At 42.9% G+C, this 16,381-nt stretch overlaps 1 protein-coding gene across 37 annotated transcripts in view; it reads left to right on the top strand.

The window, feature by feature from the left end:
- Positions 1-16,381, top strand: part of LOC110507708 (elastin) — a 118,147-nt gene that overhangs the window by 84,640 nt on the left and 17,126 nt on the right. For 29 of the 37 annotated variants that reach the window (XM_036965341.1, XM_036965358.1, XM_036965357.1 and 26 more), the window contains 10 exons: positions 1,285-1,314; positions 1,721-1,756; positions 2,181-2,216; positions 2,464-2,520; positions 3,378-3,467; positions 3,754-3,801; positions 4,300-4,371; positions 4,854-4,895; positions 8,730-8,822; positions 12,515-12,559. In XM_036965341.1, coding sequence (XP_036821236.1) covers positions 1,285-1,314; positions 1,721-1,756; positions 2,181-2,216; positions 2,464-2,520; positions 3,378-3,467; positions 3,754-3,801; positions 4,300-4,371; positions 4,854-4,895; positions 8,730-8,822; positions 12,515-12,559 — 549 coding nt within the window. The remainder of the gene's footprint in view (positions 1-1,284; positions 1,315-1,720; positions 1,757-2,180; positions 2,217-2,463; positions 2,521-3,377; positions 3,468-3,753; positions 3,802-4,299; positions 4,372-4,853; positions 4,896-8,729; positions 8,823-12,514; positions 12,560-16,381) is intronic. The other 8 variants (XM_036965344.1, XM_036965339.1, XM_036965335.1 and 5 more) reach the window with 4 other exon arrangements.

The following is a 16,381-nucleotide window of genomic DNA, read 5'->3' as shown; positions in this document are numbered from 1 at the left end:
TGTTATTACTTTCTTCATGTGAGTCAATAGCAAGAGTTGTTTACACACAATGAACAGCAGCATCAGCTCTTTTCTCTGGTCTAATGCACCAAAACATACAATTAAGACTGATCATAATGCTAACCCAGGCCACAAATTTGTTGACGTACCTAAAACGTGTTAGCCATTGCAAGACAGTCATATTGATTAGAAATGTACAGAGATAAGGTCAAGTCAACAGTATATGATAGTAAAAGGTGCAGTTAGATTTGCTAGTAGTCTCAGGCCTTTATAAGGTGCTGTTAGGACATGTAATATTAAAGAATTGACCGAATCTAGACACGTGGAAGCAGTCATCTATATACATTCAAATGCATGTTATATGCATTTTTTTAAACCCATGCCGTATGAGGTAAAGCGTTAGGGCGAAGCGATTTGCATCAGGATGATAGACAGTTCTGCACCATCAATCTCAAATTAATTTAACTGCCTGTGTGACAGGTTAAAGGAAATATTCATAACCTGTTATACATTAAAAAGTATTTGTAAGTTCATAGTATGTGAGGATCTTAAAACATCTAAGGTTAAAAAGATCATGCATTCAGTATTAGTTGATAGAGATTGATAACATTCATATAATTGTGTTAAAGTTCAAATCCGTCAAGCGTACAAAGGGTACGAATTGTGAGAGTAATGTGTAAACGTTATATTGATTACTTTATTTTGTGGTGCCTAAAAGTGTTAATCTGTGATCTACTAAATGCTCTTAATCTATGAGCCTGAGATCGATTGCTCTGGTCTCCACCCATATTCCCGGGGAAATCGCGGTCTTTTCTCATTGCACTAAAAGTTTAATTGAGAAAACAACACCATATCACTCTCGTGATTATTTCTCCCCTTTTTCAGGGGCGTAACACCTGAAGTCCTGTGAATGTGTTGAATATGTTATAACTGTCTCAGCTGGCTGGGTAGTTCCTTCACTAGAGGCAAAAAGAAAACAATTCAGGCATATATATCTTTGTGAAACATTTCTATTGAGCATTCAAATACATATTTTGATTAGAACATAAAATGGAGGCAGATGTATGGCTATTGGTCAACAAAGAATCTTAAACTAGATGAGAGCGCAAAATAAATGTATGAGGTCTTAAACCTGAAAGGCCCCTTGCATGACTGAATCTGCATTAGGATGTTCTGATTTATTGTCTTCACTAACATTTTTGACGGAGCCATTCATTTGGGTGCCCTGGTGATGAGGTCATAATTTCAGGAAATAAGCTGCTTTTCTTTGTCATCATGATACAGGGGGATACCCGTATGGTGGTTATGGACAGGGTATGTATGAGAGAGGAGAAGAGCAGACCACAACCTTATCATCTCTACACTAGTAGCAGACACACACGCACAAACACACACACACACACACACACACACACATATCTGTTTTTATTTCAAACTACTGCATGACTTCACTGAGATATGACCTTGGCTTGTGTTAGCCTCTTCTCTGTAAATGAATAAATCAGAGGTCTGATAAAAAAAACAAAAAGGATTGTATGGCCAGGCCAGGGATAAGTGGTGTAATATGTTGATATGTTTTAAGACATTTTAAAGTTTATTATATAAGCAGGAAGCAGCTAGCTTTATTGGAATTAGTATGTTAGCTACGTGACCTGACGGAGCCACTCACTGGTGCTCCCTTGTCAGGAATAAAGCTGCTTTTCTTTCCGTCATGATTCAGCAGGACAACTCCGGTATGGTCAAGGTTATGGACAGGGTATGTATGAGAGAGGGGAGAGAAGGAAATAGGAGGAGATGATAGGAGGCCATTCCACCACAGCCTCTTAAAACTAGTATTCTAGACAAAGAAAGAAAACAACCTAATTCAAATAATCTAGTTTGAATTATACCAGATGTACTGGATCATGAACTCTGACCTCTAGGCTGACCTTACAGTAAACCTCTTATGTCATCACTTTAAAAGCTTCACACTGTCTGTAGGTCTTCACTATCAAATTACAAGGTCATGTTGAAGAGAATATTGTTGATAGAGCTAGGACAAGCTAGGACAAGCTTGAGTGTGACATTCAGATCATCATTCAGATCAGTGACCATCATTCAGATCAGTGAACCATCCAACAGCCCCACACCCAACCATATGTTATGTCCATGGGGTTTTAATGGCATATATTGCTCCACAGGTGCTGGTGGATATCCCTATGGAGGAGGATATGGAAGTAAGCCAATTTCTCTGTCTGCATCCTTGTAATGGAGTCTCAAACTTAATTCACTATGGCCATGTGCGGCCTTGGGTTACTTTCTACTCAGACTAAATCCCCATCACTGTAATTGGTTTATTCAGGTATTTGTCCATTAATATAATCTCATGTCCGTATCCCTGGTGATATTGCATTACAGTCACTGTTGAGTAGAGAGTAAAAATAGGCTGTGCAAATTACGTTTATGTTCTCTGTATTTCCTCAGATCCATACGGAGCAGGAGCTGGACAACTTCCTGGAGCCAAGCCCCTGAAACATCCAGGTGTGTGTCAGAGTGTGCCATAAGAAGTGTTTATTAAAGATGTAGCTACAGTACGGTGAGCTCCAAAAGTATTGGGACAGTGACACATTTGTTGTTGTTTTGGCTCTGTACTCCAGCACATTGGATAAGAATAAAATATGTTTCTCAAAATTAATTAATTTGGATGCTACCATGATTACGGATAGTCCTGAATGAATCATAAATAATGAGAAGTGAGAAAGTTAGACGCACAAATATCATACTCCCAATACATGCTAACCTCTCACCACTACAATAACAGCGGAGGTTAGCATTTTGGGGGGGAGGGCGGGGTAGTATGATATTTATGCTTTCCCACTCATCATTATTCATGGTTTATTCAGGATTATCCATAATTAGGGTTGCATCCACATTAATGTAGAAGTGTTTAGAAACATATTGTGTTCTTATTTACAATAAAAGTGACTCCAAAATGACACAATACAGTATTTACCATTTATTTATATTGGACACAAAATAATCTGAAACACTACCAAAACAAACAGCTAATTCATCCAACAAGTTTGTAGAGTCTCAAGTGTGATGTGATCATTGCATGCTAGGAATATGGAACCAAATACTAAATGTTTGACTACTTTAATACACATATAAGTGAATTTGTCCCAATACTTTTGGTCTCCTAAAATGGGAGGGCTATGTACAAAAAGTGCTGTAATTTCGGAACATTTACCCGATATGGATGAAAATACCCTCAAATTAAAGCTTATAGTTTGCACTTTAACCTCGTGGTCATTGTATCATTTCAAATCCATTGCCCCAATACTTTTGGAGCTCACTGTATATGATCTCACTCACTGTGTTTTGTATCTCTCCTGTAGTTGTGGGAGGAGCAGGCGGTGTGGCTGGAGGAGCAGGCGGTGTGGCTGGAGGAGCAGGTATTCCTCTTACTGGAGCAGGTGGTGGTGCAGGTATGGAATCACTTTCGTACCGGTCTTAGGAAATAAATAAGCTTTCTGTGTAACTGAACAATTAATATCCACAATGTCCCCAAAATGGTGCCGTACAAAGAGACATGTTGAGTTCAACCCCATCCCATAACTTCAATGGCTTATTGTAACTCCGTACTCTCTACCTCAGGTCAACTCTGTATAACATTGTTTTACATACATCTTGCTGAGACAATTTCTGGTGTTCCCTAGGCAATGAAGTCATCATGTCAGGAATAAAGCTGCTTTTCTTTCCATCATGATTCAGGGGGATACCCGTATGGTTATGGTCAAGGTGGTTATGGACAGGGACAGGGTATGTATGAGAGAGGGGAAGCAGGCCAGCTGGCCTTTCAGAGTGACCGTTGTCCAGGAAATGTAATTGACTTGCACTTCCTATGACCAATGAGGCGATTGGAGAGGTGACTGTGACAGACACCAGAGCCAGGAATGAGATGCCAATGGGACTGTGTCTGAAACCCCAATGCCAACTGAGCTAGAAACACCCTCTCCAAACCAAACCGTTGAAACTCTCATGCCACCTCAAACAACGACCTCTGGGACGTTCTGTGGTTGTAGCTTTGTAACAACACAAAGCTTGACCATAGCCAGGGAAATGTCTTGTCCTTGTTTTTAACTGCCAAGTCTAGCTAGATAGGTTCAACTGTCATCGACAGTAGCTGATCATATAAAGCTACAGATAATAACTATCTAGTGTGTGAAATGTCAGTCATGTTCTTAGTGGAGGACTAGTGTCACCCACTAGAGGCCTGGTACGAGGCTATATGAGAACTAACCCAGTCTCATGTTTCAGGTGCGAGGTATCCCACTGGTGAAGGTCTGGGAGCAGGGGCAGGAGCAGGTCAAAAAGCACCCAAACCCCCAGGTAAAAACCCTGACACTTAAAGCCCAGCTTTGTACTAATACATATTTTACTCTTACTTTTATGTACATATACTACCACATCTGAGCAACATATCATAGTGATGTTATCTTTATTTTGGAGTAGAGTTCTCGTAAAAGTAGTGAGAAATCTTGATTTTTAAGTCATATCAAAGCCAGAGAGAGCTGTAGGGCAAGACAGAAGAATGAGGCAACAAACACTACCAGTGGAGACTGATTACCGTCACAGGCAGAGTGAAGGTTTAGAGATACTATAGCAGCATGGACCTCTGAAGAGTTGGCCTACTCTGCCTATAACGGTACAGCGTGTGCTCTGCAATTGGAAGTAGGACTCCGTCATTGTATACAAGATGTTCCTGCTTACAGCGTAGCCAATTTCAACAGCAAACATGGGTTCAAATAGTATTTGAAATTGTTCAACTATATCAACTCTTCAGTAATGCTCCACTCTCTCCTGTTCAATAGGTTATGGTAACCTAGGTGCGGGTGGTGCTGGTTATAGTCCAGGTGAGACTGACTGTCCTGCTGTAATTTCTGTAGTTTACTGAAGTTAACTGCGAGGTTTCATCCTCATGTTCATAAACTGGTAAAAATGCACACACATTCAGTGCATTCAGAAAGTATTCAGACCCCTTAACTTTTCCAGAAAATGTTACGTAATAGACTTATTCTAAAATGTATTAAATTGTGGTTTTTCCTCATCAATCTACACACAATACCCCATAATGACAAAGACAAAACAGGTTATTGTAATTTTTGCAAATGTAATACAAATAACAAACTGATATTACATTTACATAAGTATTCAGACCCTCTACTTTGTTGAAGCACCTTTGGCAGCGATTACAGTCTCCTTGGGTATGACACTACAAGCTTGGCACACCTATATTTGTGGAGCTTCTCCCATTCTTCTCTGCAGATCCTCTCAAGCTCTGTCAGGTTGGATGGGGAGCATCAATGCACAGCTGTTTTCAGGTCTCTCCAGAGATGTTCGATCTGGTTCAAATCTGGGCTCTGGCTGGGCCACCCAAAGCCACTCCTGCATTGTATTGGCTGTGTGCTTAGAGTCTTTGTCCTGTTGGAAGGTAAAACCTTTGCCCCAGTCTGATGTCCTAAGCGCTCTGGAGCAGGTTTTTATCAAGGATCTGTACTTTTCTCTGTTCATCTTTCCCTCGATCCTGACTAGTCTCCCAGTCCCTGCCACTGAAAAACATCCCCACAGCATTTTTCTGCCACCACCATACTTCACCGTAGAGATGGTGACCAAGGCCCTTCTCCCCCAATTTCTCAGTTCTGCCGGACAGCCACCTCTAGGAAAAGTCTTGGTGTTTTGAAACTTCTTCCATTTAAGAATGATGGAGGCCACTGTGTTTTTGAGGACCTTCAGTGCTGCAGACATTTTTTGGTACTCTTCCCCAGACCTGTGCCTCGACACAATCCTGTCTCCGAGCTCTACGGACAATTCCTTCAACCTCAAGGCTTGGTTTTTGCTCTGACATGCACTGTCAACTGTGGGATATAGACAGATGTGTACCTTTCCAAATCATGTTCGATCAATTGAATTTACCACAGGTGGGACTCCAATCAAGTTGTAGAAACATCTCAAGGATGATCAATGGAAACAGGATGCACCTGAGCTCAATTTCGAGTCTCATAGCAAAGGATCTGAATACTTATGTAAATAAGGTAGTTCTAAAAACCTGTTTTCACTTTGTCATTATGGGGTATTGTGTGTAGATTGATGAATTTTGAAATGTAATCCATTTTAGAATATGGCTGTAACGTAACAAAATGTGGGGGACAAATCAAGGAGTCTGAATACTTTCCGAATGCACTGTAGGTAGTAGGACAGTGTCACCCCACTAAGACCCACTGTCAAAACACTGTGAAGGAAAGTCTTCTATGACAAGTCAGGCATTGCAAGACAAGCATGGCACAATTCATGTCTTCATATGGGAAGGGAAAGGGGGGATACTTAGTCAGTTGTACAACTGAATGGATTCAACTGAAATATGCCTTCTGCATCTAACCCAATCCCTCTGAATCAGAGAGGTGCGGTGGGCTGCCTTAATCGACATCCTCGTCGTAGGTTTATGTTAACACATTGGCAGGGTTTTGACCTATGTTCAGGATTATACTTGGAAGTGTATTACCAAGGCTGTGGAGCTTTCAGCATCCCCTCCTCTCCCTTGATGTTTGGTTGGAGTGTTATCACGCTGGTCTAGCAGTGGAGAGATTCTGCTCTCTGCCCCAGACCCCATGGATACAGACTAGCCAATGCCTGCAGGCTATTATCCACCTCCCATTGGTCAAATATTCACTGACACAGAGAGCAGAGCATCCCACAGTACAACATACTGCCTGTTTCTCGTGCTATCAGATATGGTACAACTTTGCTAATACTGTATGCAAATGTTGTTTCCCAAAGAGAATTCAGCACCATTAGCCTTTTGATAAATACTGTAGCTAGAATATTTGCAAAAACACACTGGCCTGGTAAATTTGCATACATAATGCATATGACCTCTCAGTTCATACTGCATGTTGACATTTGACTGGTTGTGTTCTGGGCTGATTGTTCAGAAAAAAGTAATGCATAAGTTGAGTCTGTGGCCAAAGCTACAGTAGGGTATGTAACCCTAGCTAAATGTAGACTACAGTGCCTTGCGAAAGTATTCGGCCCCCTTGAACTTTGAGACCTTTTGCCACATTTCAGGCTTCAAACATAAAGATATGTATTTTTTTGTATGTATTGTATGTATGTATTTTTTTGTGAAGAATCAACAACAAGTGGGACACAATCATGAAGTGGAACGACATTTATTGGATATTTCAAACTTTAACAAATCAAAAACTGAAAAATTGGGCGTGCAAAATTATTCAGCCCCCTTAAGTTAATACTTTGTAGCGCCACCTGTCTCTATCAGTTTTGCACATCGAGAGACTGAAATTTTTTCCCATTCCTCCTTGCAAAACAGCTCGAGCTCAGTGAGGTTGGATGGAGAGCATTTGTGAACAGCAGTTTTCAGTTCTTTCCACAGATTCTCGATTGGATTCAGGTCTGGACTTTGACTTGGCCATTCTAACACCTGGATATGTTTATTTTTGAACCATTCCATTGTAGATTTTGCTTTATGTTTTGGATCATTGTCTTGTTGGAAGACAAATCTCCGTCCCAGTCTCAGGTCTTTTGCAGACTCCATCAGGTTTTCTTCCAGAATGGTCCTGTATTTGGCTCCATCCATCTTCCCATCAATTTTAACCATCTTCCCTGTCCCTGCTGAAGAAAAGCAGGCCCAAACCATGATGCTGCCACCACCATGTTTGACAGAGGGGATGGTGTGTTCAGCTGTGTTGCTTTTACGCCAAACATAACGTTTTGCATTGTTGCCAAAAAGTTCAATTTTGGTTTCATCTGACCAGAGCACCTTCTTCCACATGTTTGGTGTGTCTCCCAGGTGTCTTGTGGCAAACTTTAAATGACACTTTTTATGGATATCTTTAAGAAATGGCTTTCTTCTTGCCACTCTTCCATAAAGGCCAGATTTGTGCAATATACGACTGATTGTTGTCCTATGGACAGAGTCTCCCACCTCAGCTGTAGATCTCTGCAGTTCATCCAGAGTGATCATGGGCCTCTTGGTTGCATCTCTGATCAGTCTTCTCCTTGTATGAGCTGAAAGTTTAGAGGGACGGCCAGGTCTTGGTAGATTTGCAGTGGTCTGATACTCCTTCCATTTCAATATTATCGCTTGCACAGTGCACCTTGGGATGTTTAAAGCTTGGGAAATCTTTTTGTATCCAAATCTGCCTTTAAACTTCTTCACAACAGTATCTCGGACCTGCCTGGTGTGTTCCTTGTTCTTCATGATGCTCTCTGCGCTTTTAACGGACCTCTGAGACTATCACAGTGCAGGTGCATTTATACGGAGACTTGATTACACACAGGTGGATTGTATTTATCATCATTAGTCATTTAGGTCAACATTGGATCATTCAGAGATCCTCACTGAACTTCTGGAGAGAGTTTGCTGCACTGAAAGTAAAGGGGCTGAATAATTTTGCACGCCCAATTTTTCAGTTTTTGATTTGTTAAAAAAGTTTGAAATATCCAATAAATGTCGTTCCACTTCATGATTGTGTCCCACTTGTTGTTGATTCTTCACAAAAAAATACAGTTTTATATCTTTATGTTTGAAGCCTGAAATGTGGCAAAAGGTCGCAAAGTTCAAGGGGGCCGAATACTTTCGCAAGGCACTGTAAATGTATACAATGAATACGTATAGTGTTGTTGTGTTTGTAGTTGTTGTTTTGTACATTTTTGCTGTGTTACCCTTGCAGGTGCTGGTGTGTTCCCAGGTTACGAAGGTGGCTACCCACAACAACGGGGTTACACACAGCAAGGTGGCGGCTACCCACTGCAACCCTACCCAGGTAACGTGTAGAACCTCGATCTGTGAAAATCAGATGCAGTGTGTGTACAGTATGCTTTTATAGAAAATGGGATGTTGTGACCCAGGAACTATGAAGATAAAAGTAGAACAAAAAGAGCTTAGAGTAGAACCAAGTTGATAGTTGTTAATATCTGTTCATCTTTACTGTCCAGGGAGGACAGAGGAAGCAAGGGCATTCACTTCAGTAGTTTGAGTTCCCCTTTGTAAGCATGTGCCAATCATTCACTTACAGTAAATGTAGAAAAGTGTCGATTGGCCATAAGTTTAGACTTTTGGCAAACTTGACATCATTTTGCAAACTGAATTAAATACTGAGAAATAGTCACCAACAGTTATATCAAGGTCAAATAAGCTAGCCACTCAACATAACCATCAAGATAATAGATGTAAATTAACCTGATCCCTTATCCGGACCACATACTGTTTGCCCCCTGGTGACAGGGGTTTGAGCCTTGTCTCGGCTACCCTCTGTCTATGCCCCTACTATCTGTCTCCCTCTCTACATTTCCTGCTGTACTGACAAAAGATCAACACAAAACAAAAATCGAAACAACAAAAATTCAACCTTACTCCACGCGCTGGTGGCTCTTTAACTGCCCATGTTCACCCCATTTCTGCCTGGATCAGGAGGTGGACTAAAGCTGAATTGTCAACAGACAGGTAACCCAGAATGACAGACAGACAAGCAGCCTCCGGCCTGTTGCTTTGGTATTAGAGCTAACATCTGGGAGAGAAAGAGAGAGGGGAACAGATCTAGAAACAATTGAAAGGAACAGCCAACTTCCCCATACCTGGTTTAGTTTCCCCTCATTAAATTAATTGATGGGGAACATTGAGTGCTCTAAGCACTCAATGAAAATAAAAGAATTGAGGTGATGCTGGGAATGTAAGTCTCTCTCTCTCTCTCTCTCTCTCTCTCTCTCTCTCTCACTCGCTCTCTCGGCGTAGTCACTAGATGCTAGTTACTCTCACTTATACTGTAGCTTCTGTGAATCCGATAGCTACTCTGACCATGCTTTGACCATGAAAATCAGGTTTTAATGTTTTACAAGCATGGTGCAAAATATTACACACATACAGTGGGGCAAAAAAGTATTTAGTCAGCCACCAATTGTGCAAGTTCTCCCACTTAAAAAGATGAGAGAGGCCTGTAATTTTCATCATAGGTACACTTCAACTATGACAGACAAAATGAGAAAAAAAATCCAGAAAAATCACATTGTAGGACTTTTAATTTATTTATTTGCAAATAATGCAAATGGTGGAAAATAAGTATTTGGTCAATAACAAAAGTTTATCTCAATGCTTTGTTATATACCCTTTGTTGGCAATGACAGAGGTCAAACGTTTTCTGTAAGTCTTCACAAGGTTTTCACACACTGTTGCTGGTATTTTGGCCCATTCCTCCATGCAGATCTCCTCTAGAGCAGTGATGTTTTGGGGCTGTTGCTGGGCAACACAGACTTTCAACTCTCTCCAAAGATTTTCTATGGGGTTGAGATCTGGAGACTGGCTAGGCCACTCCAGGACCTTAAAATGCTTCTTACGAAGCCACTCCTTCGTTGCCCGGGCGGTGTGTTTGGGATCATTGTCATGCTGAAAGACCCAGCCACGTTTCATCTTCAATACCCTTGCTGATGGAAGGAGGTTTTCACTCAAAATCTCACGATACATGGCCCCATTCATTATTTCCTTTACACGGATCAGTCGTCCTGGTCCTTTTGCAGAAAAACAGTCCCAAAGCATGATGTTTCCACCCTCATGCTTCACAGTAGGTATGGTGTTCTTTGGATGCAACTCAGCATTCTTTGTCCTCCAAACACGACAAGTTGAGTTTTTACCAAAAAGTTATATTTTGGTTTCATCTGACCATATGACATTCTCCCAATCTTCTTCTGGATCATCCAAATGCTCTGTAGCAAACTTCAGACGGGCCTGGACATGTACTGGCTTAAGCAGGGGGACACTTCTGGCACTGCAGGATTTGAGTCCCTGGCGGCGTAGTGTGTTACTGATGGTAGGCTTTGTTACTTTGGTCCCAGCTCTCTGCAGGTCATTCACTAGGTCCCCCGTGTGGTTCTGGGATTTTTGCTCACCGTTCTTGTGATCATTTTGACCCCACGGGGTGAGATCTTGGGTGGAGCCCCAGATCGAGGGAGATTATCAGTGGACGTGTATGTCTTCCATTTCCTAATAATTGCTCCCACAGTTGATTTCTTCAAACCAAGTTGCTTACCTATTGCAGATTCAGTCTTCCCAGCCTGGTGCAGGTCTACAATTTTGTTTCTGGTGTCCTTTGACAGCTCTTTGGTCTTGGCCATAGTGGAGTTTGGAGTGTGACTGTTTGAGGTTGTGGACAGGTGTCTTTTATACTGATAACAAGTTCAAACAGGTGCCATTAATACAGGTAACGAGTGGAGGACAGAGGAGCCTCTTAAAGAAGAAGTTACAGGTCTGTGAGAGCCAGAAATCTTGCTTGTTTGTAGGTGACCAAATACTTATTTTCCACCATAATTTGCAAATAAATTCATGAAAAATGTGATTTTTTTGATTTTTTTTTCTCATTGTTTGTCATAGTTGAAGTGTACCTATGATGAAACTTACAGGCCTCTCATCTTTTTCAGTGGGAGAACTTGCACAATTGGTGTCTGACTAAATACTGTACACAGAAAACATCAAACACTCCTGGTAACCTCCTCAATTTATAGGTTAAAATGGAAAGGTCCCAATTCCTATTATTACTGATGATATAGAGTTAATTTGAATTGTCATTGACTTTTGTCTGGCAACATGATGATGTCTAGCATTATATCTGAAATGAACCAAATCTCTATTAGAGGCTTTTTTCTTTTACAATTTCTTACACTTGACATGATTAAACGTCATAATTTAATTCAGGATGTCTCAATGGTGTGACCACCCTTGGGAATAATTAAACGTTTTTTGGATGACTTAATTAGCTCTGCTGCATATTCCTGTCTAGTCTGAAATGCAGACTGTTCACTGACAAAACAGATACAGATGGCGAATGTTATTTCTGGCATCAGTGAACGCTTTACCCTTGCAGTGTGCTTGTTTACTATTTGCTATATGTTTACTAGATATCTATTACTTGTTTACTATTGGTTTACACAGACAGTAATGAGACCAAAACATGGTCTTTTGCTACTGCAGTATTAGTAAAAGTATGTGGTTGATACTCTATCAGATAATGTTAAACCGTAATTGTACTTTCTTCAAAAGTCTTTAAGTTTTGTATTATGTAATTGCCAAAGCACCTCATTAAATGAGGAAAATCCCCTTGTGATTATGCGATGTCTGCAGTTTTCTGATCAGATCGATAGTGTGCTTATGACTAAACTTGTTTTGAGAGAGTCCTGAGAATAGACCCATACTGATCATCCTAGTTCATGACGCACCAAAACACAGCCACTTTCCATTGGTTGTGTTCTATCTATCTGAACAAGTGTGTTTTGGTTGCTTTGTGTGTTCCAATGCACAATGAAGAAATGGTCTTCAGCTCTCTCACTCTCTATCCAAAAACTCTCTGATCAAAGTTTTTCAAGATTCTTCTATATTATGCTATTTTAAACATGAAACACCCTTAGCAAAAATCATCTCATCCCTTCCAAACTCCAAATACTTTTTCTTAAACGTTTGTCTGTCTACTAGGAGCATATGGAGCAGGCCAGACGGCACCACTGACTCCTCAACAAGGTACTGGTGTCTTCCTTTTCCCCCCTGTTGTAAGGTATCTGTCGTCCTACTCAGTCAAACCTTACACCACACAGTCAATGCATGGGAGAGAAATTTGCTTGAAATAATCCGATTTTCTGTTAGTACATTTCCTATTTTATTATAATCAGTCTGTTCTTAGCGGAGGATGACATTCTAATCTCATCCAAATAATCTTACGTGATGAGAGGATGGGGTTTGATAGAACAGTGAGTACTTGTCGTCAGTGTAGATGGTGTACCAACCGGTGTCTATTAAAGTCCGATAATCTGAATTTTCCTGAGCACAGGGAAGATTACTGACAGTGGGATTATGTTTCATAAAGTAAGGCAGGTTTTTCAGAGCTAGTTTAATAAGACCTATGACATGTCAGGATTTAGAGAATGTGTTGTCCTACTCCAGTGGTGCTGTGCTGATATCGTGTGGAAATCTCTGGGATATTAACCCAATGTAAATTCACAAGTCACTGTCCGTCTGTATTTGTAGTGCAGAGCCAGGGGAGGTTGGTGGGAGAAGCTATAGGAAGATGGGCTCATTGTAATGGCTGGAATGGAGTCCATAAGTTTGTGTTTGATACCGTTGCATTTATACCATTCTAGTCTTTACAATGAGCCCATTCTCCTATAGCTCCTCCCACCAGCCTCCTCTGTCAGTGCATATGTTCGCTAAGAGCACACCACTTTATATTAGCACTGCCAAGAGAGAAACTGCTCAGCATCCAGTGCTTTTTCGGAAAATATTCAGACCCCTTAACTTTTTCCACATTTTGTTACGTTTCAGCCTTATTCTAAAATTGATTAAATTGTTTTTTTTCCCTCATCAATCTACACACAATACCCATAATGACAAACAGTTTTTTATTTTTGGGGGCTAATTTATATAAAAAAACTGAAATATTACATTTTACATAAGTATTCAGACCCTTTACTCAGTACTTTGTTGAAGCCCTTTTGGCAGCAATTACAGAATCGAATCTTGGATATGCCGATACAAGCTTGGCACACCTGTATTTGGGGAGTACAGCCCATTCTTCTCTGCAGATCCTCTCAAGCTCTGTCAGGTTGGATGGGGAGCGTTGCTGCACAGTTATTTTCAGGTCTCTGAAGAGATGTTTGATCGGGTTCAAGTCCAAGCTCTGGCTGGGCCACTCAAGAACATTCAGAGATTTGTCCCAAAGCCACTCCTGCGCTGTCTTGGCTGTGTGCTTAGGGTTGTTGTCCTGTTGGAAGGTGAGCCGTTGCCCCAGTCTCATGTCCTGAGCACTCTGGAGCTGGTTTTTATCAAGGATCTTTCTGTACCTTGCTCTGTTCATCTTACCCTCGATCCTGACTAGTCTCCCAGTCCCTACCACTGAAAAACATCCCCACAGTATGATGCTGCCACCACCATGTTTCACCATAGGAATGGTGTCAGGTTTCCTCCAGATGTGACGCTTGGCATTCAGGCCAAAGTGTTCAATCTTGGTTTCATCAGACCGGAGAATCTTGTTTCTCATGGTCAGAGTGTCATGTACTGTCATGTTGTGTCTTGTCTCTGTCCTTTCCCTTCACCCTGTCTCCCTCTGCTGGTCGTTGTTAGGTTACCTTTTCTCCCCCGCTTTCCCCCAGCTGTTCCTTGTCTCCTCTTGACTACCTCGTCACCCCTTCTCCCACCTGTTCCCCTTTTCCCTCTGATTAGTCCCCTATATCTCTCTCTGTTTTTGTTCCTGTCCTTGTCGGATTCTTGTTTGTTGTGTTTCATGCCTGAACCAGACTGTCGTCATGTTTGCTGTAACCTTGTCTTGTCCTGTCGGAATCTGCCGGTCCGTCTGAGCCTACCTATGTTTGGTAATTAAAGAAGCTCTGTTTAAGTTAATTCGCTTTTGGGTCCTCATTCACGCACCGTAACAGAAGAATCCGACCAAGAATGGACCCAACACTTGTTTCTCATCTCAGTTCGCCGAGTCCAGCGTCCCCTCCGCTCAGGCTTTTGTCCAACGTTGCGAGCGCACCTGGAAGAGGGTCAGGTCTGCACTTTGCCGTTATAGGACGCAGACTGTGAGGGCTGCTAATAAGCGTAGAACTAAGAGTCCTAGATATTGTCGCGGTCAGAGAGTTTGGCTCTCCACTCAGAACCTTCCCCTTAAGACGGCTTCTCGCAAGTTGACCCCGCGGTTCATTGGTCCGTTCCGTATTTCTCGGGTCATTAATCCTGTCGCAGTTCGACTTCTTCTTCCGCGATACCTTCGTCGCGTCCACCCGGTCTTCCATGTCTCCTGCATCAAGCCCGTCCTTCGCGCCCCCGCTCGTCTTCCCCCCCCCCCCCCCATCCTTGTCGAGGGCGCACCCATCTACAGGGTCCGTAGAATTTTGGACATGCGTCCTCGGGGCCGTGGTCACCAGTACCTCGTAGATTGGGAGGGGTACGGTCCTGAGGAGAGGAGTTGGGTTCCCTCTCGGGACGTGCTGGACCGTGCGCTGATCGAGGATTTCCTCCGTTGCCGCCAGGTTTCCTCCTCGAGTGCGCCAGGAGGCGCTCGGTGAGTGGGGGGGTACTGTCATGTACTGTCATGTTGTGTCTTGTCTCTGTCCTTTCCCTTCACCCTGTCTCCCTCTGCTGGTCGTTGTTAGGTTACCTTTTCTCCCCCGCTTTCCCCCAGCTGTTCCTTGTCTCCTCTTGACTACCTCGTCACCCCTTCTCCCACCTGTTCCCCTTTTCCCTCTGATTAGTCCCCTATATCTCTCTCTGTTTTTGTTCCTGTCCTTGTCGGATTCTTGTTTGTTGTGTTTCATGCCTGAACCAGACTGTCGTCATGTTTGCTGTAACCTTGTCTTGTCCTGTCGGAATCTGCCGGTCCGTCTGAGCCTACCTATGTTTGGTAATTAAAGAAGCTCTGTTTAAGTTAATTCGCTTTTGGGTCCTCATTCACGCACCGTAACAGAAGAATCCGACCAAGAATGGACCCAACACTTGTTTCTCATCTCAGTTCGCCGAGTCCAGCGTCCCCTCCGCTCAGGCTTTTGTCCAACGTTGCGAGCGCACCTGGAAGAGGGTCAGGTCTGCACTTTGCCGTTATAGGACGCAGACTGTGAGGGCTGCTAATAAGCGTAGAACTAAGAGTCCTAGATATTGTCGCGGTCAGAGAGTTTGGCTCTCCACTCAGAACCTTCCCCTTAAGACGGCTTCTCGCAAGTTGACCCCGCGGTTCATTGGTCCGTTCCGTATTTCTCGGGTCATTAATCCTGTCGCAGTTCGACTTCTTCTTCCGCGATACCTTCGTCGCGTCCACCCGGTCTTCCATGTCTCCTGCATCAAGCCCGTCCTTCGCGCCCCCGCTCGTCTTCCCCCCCCCCCCCCATCCTTGTCGAGGGCGCACCCATCTACAGGGTCCGTAGAATTTTGGACATGCGTCCTCGGGGCCGTGGTCACCAGTACCTCGTAGATTGGGAGGGGTACGGTCCTGAGGAGAGGAGTTGGGTTCCCTCTCGGGACGTGCTGGACCGTGCGCTGATCGAGGATTTCCTCCGTTGCCGCCAGGTTTCCTCCTCGAGTGCGCCAGGAGGCGCTCGGTGAGTGGGGGGGTACTGTCATGTACTGTCATGTTGTGTCTTGTCTCTGTCCTTTCCCTTCACCCTGTCTCCCTCTGCTGGTCGTTGTTAGGTTACCTTTTCTCCCCCGCTTTCCCCCAGCTGTTCCTTGTCTCCTCTTGACTACCTCGTCACCCCTTCTCCCACCTGTTCCCCTTTTCCCTCTGATTAGTCCCCTATATCTCTCTCTGTTTTTGTTCCTGTCCTTGTCGGATTCTTGTTTGTTGTGTTTCATGCC

This window comes from Oncorhynchus mykiss, chromosome 27, assembly GCF_013265735.2.
Source record: "Oncorhynchus mykiss isolate Arlee chromosome 27, USDA_OmykA_1.1, whole genome shotgun sequence".
Classification (NCBI taxonomy): Eukaryota; Metazoa; Chordata; class Actinopteri; order Salmoniformes; family Salmonidae; genus Oncorhynchus; species Oncorhynchus mykiss.
The sequence above is the reverse complement of the archived record's forward strand: the minus strand, read 5'-3'. Positions and strand labels throughout refer to the sequence as shown.